Source organism: Pelodiscus sinensis, chromosome 17, assembly GCF_049634645.1.
Source record: "Pelodiscus sinensis isolate JC-2024 chromosome 17, ASM4963464v1, whole genome shotgun sequence".
NCBI lineage: Eukaryota > Metazoa > Chordata > Testudines > Trionychidae > Pelodiscus > Pelodiscus sinensis.
In genome coordinates this window covers 40,624,824-40,635,953 of record NC_134727.1, presented here as the reverse complement: position 1 = coordinate 40,635,953, position 11,130 = coordinate 40,624,824, and the positions used below count along the sequence as shown (strand labels likewise).

The 11,130-nt window shown below is 52.4% G+C and overlaps 1 protein-coding gene across 2 annotated transcripts; it reads left to right on the top strand.

Moving 5' to 3' along the window:
• The first annotated feature begins 257 nt into the window (after window positions 1-257).
• Window positions 258-3,241, top strand: LOC142818757 (ovomucoid-like). Of its 2 annotated transcripts, none has more exons than XM_075900649.1 (4): window positions 258-400; window positions 1,554-1,576; window positions 2,662-2,795; window positions 3,033-3,241. In XM_075900649.1, the coding sequence occupies exons 1-4, from the start codon at window positions 343-345 to the stop codon at window positions 3,115-3,117; spliced, it is 300 nt and encodes a 99-aa protein (XP_075756764.1). In that variant the 5' UTR covers window positions 258-342; the 3' UTR covers window positions 3,118-3,241. The 2 variants fall into 2 exon arrangements, with proteins under 2 accessions (XP_075756764.1, XP_075756765.1); XM_075900650.1 differs by having other exon boundaries at window positions 264-400; window positions 2,680-2,795.
• Window positions 3,242-11,130: the final 7,889 nt, after the last annotated feature.

Sequence of the window (11,130 nt, the reverse complement as noted above, 5' to 3'; positions counted from 1 at the left end):
ACCTGCAGCATGAGTTGTATGTTGCACACTCGCAGACACAACAAACAGGAATTCCCAGGCTTGGGCGGCAGGTGCCCGATGGGGTGACTCGCTCATAGAACTGCTCCAATATTCACCACACCTAGGGTGTGCCTGGCACGTCCTCCCACCTGCCCTGGCAACCACTGTAGAGATAACCTTAATGACAGCTTGGAGAGCCCTGGAGCTGTGAGCGACTATTTCAGATGATGTCATCCTGCAGGCGGGTTCTCCGCACCCTATATATCGCGGGGCTCCGTCTGTGGGGTTTACTAAGGGAGCAGAGCACCGAGAGCCCAGTGCAGACCAGACAGCCGCCTCGCCATGAAGATCACAGGGGCCGTTCTGCTCCTCTCTCTGGCCCTTTACTGCTCCTACTCAGGTGAGTCACTGAATCCTCCTCTGATACCTCTGCCCTGGAAGGACGGGGTCGGCCTCCCCCGTTCTACACCAGGAGTCGCACCTCCATTTTGGCTGATTCCAGGAGCAGCTGGTTTGTTTCTGACATGCCCCTGCACCATCCTGACATGAGCTCCGTAATCCCCTTGGCTGCTATATTTCTTCTCAGCCACGGCTCTCCCACAGGAAAAGTTTCTTCATAGCGCCTGTTCATTAGGTGTTGCTTAATGCACTGAATTAATTGAAGTCAACGATACTTAATTAGCATGACAAGATCTTCAATGGTGCCAAAGCAGAGGAGTTCAGATCCTTTCCAAACATTTGCCGCTTTTTAAATTCCACCGCTGGAGACCTTCTTACCCACATCTCCTTAATACAGAAAATTCTCCCCTGGGGACAGTGGTTAGAGATTCATTAAGGAACAGAGTCAGATGTTTGGGATGAACTGTCTCCCTAGACTTGAGTGATTGCTGATGTCATTTTTGCTATGACTTCATTCTGAACAGAGAAATAAAGGAGAGCGATCGGAGACAGTCGTCAAGGTAATTCTGGCTGTCAACAGGGGCTATGTCTGGACTGCATCTCTCTGTCAACACAGGGATGCAAATCAAGCAAATCAAAATTGCTAATGAAGCCGAGTTTAAATACCCCGCACCTCATTAGCATAATCATGGCTGCCGCTTTTTTTCAAAATGGAGTTTTTTCGAAAAAAAGTCAGTTTAGACACAGCTCTGTTGAAAATAAACCCTTTTTCGACAAATCCTGTATTCCTCAAAAAATGAGTTTTACAGGATCTGTCGAAAAAGGCTTTATTTTTGACAAATCTGAGTCTAGACTGCCGTTTTTTTTAAAAAACTGTTTAAAAAAAAGCGGCGGCCATGTTTATGCTAATGAGGTGTGGGATATTTAAACCTGGGCATCATTAGCAATTTTGATGTGCCTGATCTACATCTCTGTGTCGACAGAGGTGTAGTCTAGACACACCCAGTGTGTTGTGAGAAAGACACTTCGTACCAGGACTTCCTGGGCCGGTTAGGGAGCTGCATGCCGTGTCCTACACAGGGGTGAACGCTTTTCACTGACTTTCCCGCCAACGCTTGCATCACTGATTCTGGTCTGTCTGGGTTTTGTTCCAGATGCTGCTGGCAGCCCTGGTAAGGTAAGTCGATCCCCCCGTTCGTTAACACTCTCTGGTGTGAAGCATCCCAGGTACAGTCTCTGGCTTAGAAACAGGCGAGAACTAATGAGTCAAAGCAGGAGCAGAGTCTGCCTGGTGCCTGACCATACAGAGACTGAATCTCAGGCACTGAGCACGCCTGGGAACAGCGACACTGCAAGAAAACACCAGTGGGTCAGCTGACTCGGGCTAGCAGGTCTTGTGCTGCAGGGCTAAGATCAGTGCGAGATGTTTGGGTTCTGGGACACACTCGGGTACCACAGCTCGGGGTGAACACACGTCTACATGGCAGTGAGTAGACACTAGACACTTGGCCCGAGGGGTGGATCCCAAGCGCTGTTGTACGGGGCAGTCGGGGATGGGCCTGTGGGAAGAGCAGGGAGCGACTCAGACACAACAGGGGAGGGGAGAGTCCCAGACGTGCGTGAAGGTTTTTCTGTCTGAGTATCCCCCGTCAGCGGAGATGCCCCTTCGCTCCACAACATGAAGCGTCTGTTACATGCAGAACAATTTCTATCCTCTGTGTCCCCCGCCCCGTCAAAGGAAGAGTCTGCTCTCTATCAAAAAACTCTCCCTGGATTACAAGCTCAGATCCTCCTGGCAGCAAGAGGGGAACTGCGAAGACAGTCAGACGGTCAGCAGGGACCAGGGCAGGATTAGATACTGCACGTGCCTAGGGGCAGGAACTGTTATTTTCCCCTGTGTTCTCAGCCTGTGAAGATGTGGGGGGTGGGGAGGACATTAGGGTACCACTGTGAGGGACCAGTCTGCTCAGCTTTGGGGAGGGCACAGTATTATAAGTGTGTGAAGGTTTTTATGTTTGAGCATCACCTGTCAGCGGAGACGCCCACAACATGTGACGAGGGCTCTGAAGCATCTCTTCCACCAGGGAGAGGTGCTCAGCTCCTCCTGGCAGCAAGAGGGGACCAGGGCAGGTAGTCTGTCAGAGACCAGCAGAGACAGGGGAAGAGTGCGAGCGCCAGGGGCTGTCCTTTTCCCCGTGTTCAGAGAATGCCTAGCCCCGTGGGAGGGGACTACAAGAATGCAGACAACAACTCTTAGAGCAGTGTTCATGTTCTCTCCAGGGTTTCTGCAGTGAGTACACGGAGCCTCCAACAGCGTGTAACAAGATGTTGGCCCCTATTTGTGGCACTGATGGTATCACATACGGCAACAAATGCATGTTTTGCATTGCAGTCTTGTAAGTAACAGAATAAACGGCCTGTTTAAAACAACTAACATGCAATTGTGATGTAACCCAAGCCCCTGCATGTGCCCATCGGTCTGTACCTCCTAGAGCCTGGGGCAAGTGTCTGGATCCTTGTTGCTGCCAGCCAAAGGGCTCTGGTCATTTGATGTAATGGGGCCTGGACAGACGCTTGCTCCGACTGGCCGGGGGTTGCAGCACTAAATTCTGTGTCTCCGTCTCTCCCCGCAGTGAACAGCTTGGAAGTCTTTGCTTTGAGCACAAGGGAGAATGCCAGCCACGTGACAAACCTGGGCACAAAGTTGAGGAACTGTAGCTCCTAGTTCCCACTAGCAGATCCCAGCAGGAAGCCACATTCTCATCTCAGCCTCCATTCCCAGGGCTCCTGACAGCATCGCTGACTCCCCACCTGTCTCTGCAATAAAGGAAACTCAGAGCCATTCCTGCCCTCGGTGGTTTTTCCTGCTCTCAAAGGACAGACTCCGCTCAGCAGGGTATCAAAAAAATTCCGTCCAGCTTACAGACCAGCGTCAATGGGGAACACACGATGCAACCCCTGGTCACATACACTAAGGGAGTCCCAGACTGGCCATCGCTGTATCACCTCCTGCCGTGGCTCTTCCTACGAAATAACCCAAAAGCAACCCCCAGAGACGTTCTCTATCTCTGACTCCTTCCCATTCTGAGCGTTACCAATGGACCAAATCCTGAGACCATGAGCAGCGCCCCAGGGAAAGGCTGGGAGAACAAGCAGGGGTGCGGTGTTAGAGAATAACAACCCAAAACACATCACAGGTCTATCTGTGAGGGACGGGGTGCGTGGCCATGTGCATTCAGGCTCTGGGCTGCCCCCTGTCCCAATAAGTCCCCCATGTTCCTGCAGAAACCCAGCAACCTGCCAAACGTGTTTGGTCCTCAGCACACCTCTGTGCTGCCCTGGGGGAGCTGGGCCCATCTCTGACCGTGCTGTGAAGTGGTGCCACCTCCCAGTGGTATGGGAGAGTCTGGGAGCGGGGAGACGTCACGGGAAGTGCCTGGAGATGAGCCAGACGCTCCGAGTGCCTGGGATGGTCGGGAGGTTCCTGCTGTAAGTGTGTCCCATCTCTCTGTGACCGAGGGACTGTGCTCTGACTCCATGGGAGAGAGTTACTGATCCAACATCACCAGGAAATCAACTCATGGGGGGGGGGGGGGGGGGGGAAATTACTACAAATCCCTGGCAGCCCAACACTCCAGAGCAGAGCCAGCCCCGGGGGAATGTCACCGATTTGTCAGGCCTGGATGCAACTTCCAAAGGGCGGCAGAGAAGAACAGGGACGTTGGTAGAAAGCGACAGTCAGATCTGGCCCAGGGACCCTGCTTTGAGTCTCACACGGACTCCACAGCATCTCCCTGTGGAATATGGGGACCCCCCCCCCCCCGGGGTAGCACGCTGGAGCCTGGCTCTTGTGTGTGGTGTTTTCTCTCTAACGCTTCCTCCCCAAACAGATGCTCTGGGCTCTGAGGGAGGGGCTGGCCAAGGGAGCCCTCTCATAGCCTGTCAGACTCACAGGCCTTGTGCTCTCTGGGCTCCACACAGCCCCTGGGAGCGGCCCCCTTCGGCGTGACAGCCTTCTGTCGAGGGGGCATCGTCCCGCGGGTCAGGCCCTCTGGCCCCAACGCCTCCCCTGAGAGCTCCTGAGCCGCGCCTCTGGGCGTTGTGCCCCGTCTCTCGCTGTGGATTCCCTCGGGGAGTTCACTCCATGTGGCCCCCCGGGCTACATGCCCACAGGGAGCAATGCAGCCCGGATCTCCAGACAAGCCTGACTCTCACCAGCCTCACACACAAGGGCTGACGAGCGCTTGACCCCAGCCCAGGCAGTTCTCAGGGCCCTTGAGACCAGCAACCCTTCGCCCAGCACATCTCGCTCTTCCTCACCTCCAGGGGGGCTCTGGCTGCTCTCCCCAGGCGAGAACCCCCCTCCTTCCAACTGATCACTGGCCCCACAGCTCCGGCCCTCTCCTTTGTCTCCTCCCCAAGCCAACAGGTCACTGGAGCCCTCTCGCTTCCAGCCTTTGTTCCCTCTTTGGCTGGAACTGGCTGGTCAGGGACTTCTCTCCTCAGCCCACTGTCCTCCTACTGGCCAGAACCAGCTGCCTTCCAAGTCGGGCTGGGGGTCTCTGTCGCCAGGTCACCAGCTGTTAAAACCCCCCATCTTCAGGGCACTGACTGGGTTTCCAGTTGCTAGGTGAGAGCGGACCTGGTCACGGACTCGTAGAGTCATAGAACTGGAAGGGACCTCAAGAGGTAATTGTCCCCTGCCCTCACGGCAGGACCAAGCACCGTCTAGATCAGCCCTGACAGGTGTCTGTCCAACCTGCTCTTCTCCATCATTTCTAGAGATGGAAATTTCACAAACATCCTAAGCAATTTGTTCCAGTGTTTAACCACCCTGACAGGCAGGAAGATTTGTCTAATGTCAAACCTAAACCTCCCCTGCTGCAGTTTAAGCCCCTTGCTTCTTGTCTGATCCTCAGAGGCCAAGAGAGCAATTTTTCTTATGACACCCTTTTTGATACTTCAAAACTGCTATCATGTCCCCTCTCATCTTCTTTTTTCTAAACGACACAAACCCAATTCTTTCAGTCTTCCCTCATCTGAAATCACAAGCCCTTTCCCACCACCTTGTGAAACATGCAACACAGAGAACCTGCAGCACAATGTAAAACCCTGCAAAATGTCCCAACTTCATCCCATCGGGTATACGAGAGAGCAGTGTGGTAGACACTCACTAAAGTCAGATCTTAAGCATGAATTGGGAGGCTGCCCAGCTTGTAAGAGAAGGTCATTGGAACTACTATTAGGGTAGTGTCGCAGAGTCGTAAGCTTAGCTGGCGTGTTTTCTTTTATTTTTGCTTTGTAACTGTCTGTGATCTGTCTGCTATTACTTGCATCACTGAAATCACTTCCAGTAGTTTTTAAAGTAGGGCCGGGGGAAAGGCAACAGGTGTGGAGGAGCATGTGGATTGGACAGAGACATCTCTTAGGTGAGGGTCTATTAATGGAGATTCTCTGTGTCCCAGTAAGGAGGAGAGGATGGAAGAGGATATAATACTGGTAAGCGGTGAGGAGAAACCCTCAAATGAAAAAGAGACACCCTATTCACTTGTGTCAGGGAGCGGCAGACAGATAAAAAGTGACGTCTTTTTAGAATGCTTCTATACAAACACTGGAAGTCTAAATAACCAGATGGGTGAACATGAGTGCCTCACAGCAAATGAGGCTATTGATATAATAGAAACCTGGTGGCATAAGGATAATCAGTGGGAGATGATAATATCAGGGTACCAAATATACTGACAAAACAGAACGGGAGGCACTTCTGGGGGAGTGGCACTGCATGAAAGTCAACATAGAATCAAATGAAGTAAAACACTTAAAAGAGCCAAACTGTATCACAGAAGCTCTGGACAGTGATAAGAATGTAGCAGTAGGGACATAATGCCAACCACCTACCTCAGGGCGATTAGGGAGACACGAAAAATAAAAAGCTCTCAGCAATAATCCCCATATTGGTTGGATACACGTCATCTCTTGACCAGGTGCAGATAGAAAGTTTCTCGACACCTTAAATGACTGTTTCCTGGAGCAACTAGTCTTAGAACCCTCAAGAGGAGAGAGAATTCTTGAATTGGTTCTAAGTGGAGCAGGCTCTGGTCCAAGAGGAAAATACAGAGGATTACTTGGCAATAGTGACCATAATATCACTAGCCAATTAGCCCGTCATAAAACGGGATTTTCAGGTCTCTTCTCCACGTCCTATTCCCTCTCTATCTTGGTCTTCTTTCCTGAGTCTCCGGTCTCTCGCTCCATCTCCCTCTCTCCCCTCCTCCTACTGCCTCCCACTCTTTCTCAGCACTCCTCCATCTCCTGCCTCTCTCTCCATCTCTCTTTCTTTTCTCCCCCTCCTGCCTCTCATTCTCTCTTCCCCTCCTCCTCCTCCTCCTGCCTCTCACTTTCTCTTTCTCTTCTCCTCCTCCTCCTGCATGGGGAACGCGGAACCCAAACAGCTGTTTGTACCTCTTGCTCCCACGTGGCAGCCTGGCTGAGCAGCTGCCTATGGGCTCCAGCTGATCCCCTGTACCATTTCCTTTCACCCCAGCACTGATCCTGCAGCCTGCCAGTTGTCCTCCACCTCCCCATCCTCCTTGATCCCTTGCCTTCCCCCTGGCCAGGGTCTGTTCACGGCCAGAAGGCGGGGCCTGGAGCCACTGGCAATGCTACCGGGATCATCTAATGACCCTCGATTTACTGTAATGACGCCTTTTATCATCTTAATCATCCTGTCTCTGTCCGTAAACAGACACCCTGCCCCAAAGGCTGGGCTGCTCCCACATTCCAAATTCATCACACGTCGCACTCAGGCTGCGTTGGAGGTAAGAGCGCTGTCTGGGGCTAGCGTGAGTGAACCCCAATACAAAATTCAGCAGGTGGGGAGCTGGAGGCTTTGAAAGGGGCCGGGTCTCACACAGGCTCTCCACAGCTCACGGACAGGTGTTAATGCAAACACGAAGGCTGGTTCTTCTCTTCCCCTAAGAGTACACGTGCCCACAGGAATCCATGCTGCTTCCTTTGGGGAACAAAGGAAGAAGAAACCACTGGAGTGCTCCTGTTCTGCCCTGCACCAGGAGCACAGCGGCAGGCAGGAGGCAGCGGGGGAAGAGGGACAGACGCTGGACTGCTTTGACTTGCTTCAGCTACTCGTGGTGCTGCTCCCAGCCACTGAGGAGGCTGTGAGATAACTCAGGCCGAATCCCAGGATGCACAGAGATCAGCTCGGCCTTCCCACAAGAGGGCACTATGGGATACCTACCCCACAGTGCTGCTCAACTATCTGTGCTGGGGACCCCAGTGTGGGCATGGTCTGTCGACAGAATTAACAAGTGTGAAAACCCTCGGGTGACTTTTGGGTGTCGACGGAGGTTGCATAGACAAATGTGGGTAGTGAAGCCTCAGTCTAAGAGGACTGCTGGAATATCACAGACTGAACAGGGGGAAGGACCAGGCTTAACTTGGGAGGCTGCCCATCTTGAGTGAAAAGATGATTAGAACGACTGCTGGGGTGAGAAGTTGCAGGGAACAAGTTCCTTGGAGAATTGGAGCTGGCGTGTTTTGTTTTATTTTTCTTACTAACTTACTGTGACCTGTCTGCTATCACCTTTGATACGAAATAAAAACACTTGTAGAAATATACCCAGTGTTAACAATGATTACCTGTGAGGGGCCAATAGATGTGCATCTCTCTCCTTCTCTGAGAAAGGGGACAAGCAACTCATGAGCTTGTTCTGTATAAAGCTTGTACAAAGTAAGACGCGTGTGTCCGGGTTTCTGTGCACCTGGGTGCTGTGTCAAGTCCTTGTGACTGAGCCTCACCAGAGCAGAGTAGAAGTCAGTGTCCGTGTTGCTCTGCTGTGGGCTGTGCCCAATCTCTGTGCCGTTGCTGGAAGAGACCAGAGGGTCAGACAGAGCAGGACAGGGCGGTGAGGTGTCCAGAGGGACGGTAGACAGGTTCAGTGGTAATATCAGCCCATTAAGTGACAGTCTCAAGGGGCTCTCAGTGACCCAACCTGACACACCTCTCAGTACCTCCGACGACTTCCATGAGCTGCACGCTCCGTCCATAACCTCCGCAGGGCACAGAGGACTGCGGGTCCCTCTGACTGGGCTCTGTCCTGTGCTAAGAGTTTGACCCTAAATATCTCTCTGAGCTTCTCCAGGTTACCCAGCATCACCCAGGTTGGCCTCCAAATCAAAACTGAGCTAAATCTGCCCTCAAAGTGGCCGTGCGGCCCAGAGCGGGGCTGAGTAACTGGGCTGGTTTGGAGGTGTCATGATCATGAGAGATGGCCAGCAGCCTGGGGACTGAAGGGTTAACTCTACCTGAGCTGGGTAGAATCAGCCAATAGGAATGTAGATGCGAATTTCAAAGTGGGACAAAGGAATTTTTGGTTTTTCCCTTTTGTCCCCGGGCAGTTTCTCTCCAGCTACTGAGGAAGACACAATGTCTCCCTCCAAGAAAAGACTCTTCACTATGGGTGTGTCTAAACTACATGGCTCCGTCGACGGAGCCATGTAGATTTGTTTGTTCGGCAAAGGGAAATGAAGCCGCGATTTAAATAATCGCGACTTCATTTAAATTTAAATGGCTGCCCCGCTCTGCCGATCAGCTGTTTGTCGGCAGATCGGGGCAGTCTGGACGCTCGCCTGCTGACATGAAAGCCCTTTATTGACCTCCCCGGTAAACCTCATCCTACGAGGTATAACGGGGAGGTCGATAAAGGGCTTTCAGGTCGGTGCGGGAGCGTCCAGACTAGCGCGCTGAGCCGACAAACAGCTGATCAGCTGTTTGTCGGCTCAGCGCGGCAGCCATTTAAATTTAAATGAAGCCGCGATTATTTAAATCGCAGCTACATTTCCCTTTGCGGATCAGCCTCATCTACATGACTCCATCGATGGAGGCATGTAGTTTAGACACATCCTATCTGTAAGGCGGATAAGAGTTAGATCAGTCCATCAGGTTTTATTGTTTTATGGTTTGGGAATGGGAATCTGATGTCTGTGCATTTAAAAATGGGTTTTCCTCTTCTTTGCAACTAAGCTCTGGACCCATGCTGGGGTTTCCCCTAGCAGTATATTCATTTGTGACTTTTCCAGCTAGTCATTATGCTTGCAACAGGAATATTGAGGGGAGAATAAAAGTCCTTTCTCTTTCTTTTCTATTAACCTGGTATTGGTTAATTTTTGTGTGTCCTGGTTTTTACTTTAGGGCTGAGATTTCCCATGTGATCTCTCCCCTGGCTTTCTTATCATTACTTGGGTGGTGGCAGCAGTTTTTTTTATCCCCAAAAATCTAGGTTTTTAAGATTTTTGGGGGGGAAGTTTTATACCAAAGCCTGGAAAGATCAGGTTTTGGGGGACTTTTGCAGGTCCCTACTTCTGCATTCATTGTGCCAGAGTGGGGGAAAAGCCTTGACATGGTGGCAGCGGTGGGATTATTTTGAGAACCCAGGCTTTTTAAAAGGACACAGGTTTTTCATGTGAGGTGCAAGCTGTGCAGTTTTTTTTCTTGTTTTTTTTCTATGCTGCCTTGGGGAGGTGCAGACAGAAGGTTAACTTAAAGCCAGACACAGACCTTCCTACGCAAACAGTTTGGTTTTTTCTAGCTTCCGGGGCAACTGGATAGCTAGACTAGTTAAGGCGTGATGTCCAGCTCTAGGACACATTCATACCCCAAGGAGAGGAGTCAGGAGCAGGCCCCTGTGAGTCCAGGGGGAAGTAACCTTAAGAAGGCAGGAAGAAGGTATAGCAGCCCTCCTCTCCCCTAACCAATGCCTTCTCTGCGGGAAGCTGCCTGTAAGGCAGCCGGCAGACCTCTAACTCAGAAAGCGGTGGAGTTTCCCCTACAGATGGAGGAGAAGCGAGCCCAAGCAGAACATCTGGCGAGGCTAGCAGCAATAGAAGTGGAAGCAGAGGAGAAGCGTGTGTGATGGGAGGCCGAGGAGACGTGCGCCCAACAAGAACATCAAGCCAGGCTAGCAGCAATACAAGCAAAGAGAAGGCGAATGGAAGCGGACGCGCAGGTAAAAACAGAGGAAATAAAGGCAGAGACCAGGCGAATGGAAGCAGAACACAGGAGAGGATTGCTAACGGGAAGACCCACCAACTGACCATCCTGCTCCCACGAATGCTGCAGTCACTGTTCAACGTCCCAAGGAACTCCAGACCCAGGGAGTGGAAGAACAACAGAGACTGTATCCGCCCAGGAGTTCAGAGTACAACTGTGTGGGTATGGAATGTGATTCTAGCTTGGCTACTATGTGTAATTGGGCTGGTACCTTAACCCAGCCCCAGAACATGTATGAGGTTTGTGAAAGGGGTGAGTGTGATTCAGAGCAGGGCCGGACTAAGGGGTGGGCGAGCCGGGCAGCTTCCCGGGGTGCCAACCAATGGGCGGCGCCTGCTGGCAGCTGTAAGAGCACATGGTGCCCCCTATAGCTGCCATCTGGCACCGCACACCTGGCTCCCGGCGGGCTGCAGTGGCTGCCCGGGGTGGGGGCAGCGTTATCCCCCGCAGTGCTCTGACCCCGCGGCCGTGGGGCCCTTCACCGCCAGGCGCAGCCCCAGGCAGTGGCTGGGCAGCACATGTGCCGTGTGCCCGCCCGCATGCCCCGGGGGCAGGCTCGTGCATGTGCTGTGAGCCGTGCTCAGGGGGTGGGCCCATGCATGGCCATGCACCCGGTGATGGGCCAACATGCTCAGGGGGTGGGCCCATGCATGTGCCATGCACCC

Excerpts from the sequence above, each read along its gene's own strand:
- LOC142818757 (XM_075900649.1), top strand. The coding sequence starts at position 343 with ATGAAGATCACAGGGGCCGTTCTGCTCCTCTCTCTGGCCCTTTACTGC. Across the intron at positions 401-1,553 it reads CCTTTACTGCTCCTACTCAG|ATGCTGCTGGCAGCCCTGGT; the intron begins GTGAGTCACTGA and ends GTTTTGTTCCAG. Across the intron at positions 1,577-2,661 it reads CTGCTGGCAGCCCTGGTAAG|TGTTCATGTTCTCTCCAGGG; the intron begins GTAAGTCGATCC and ends CTCTTAGAGCAG.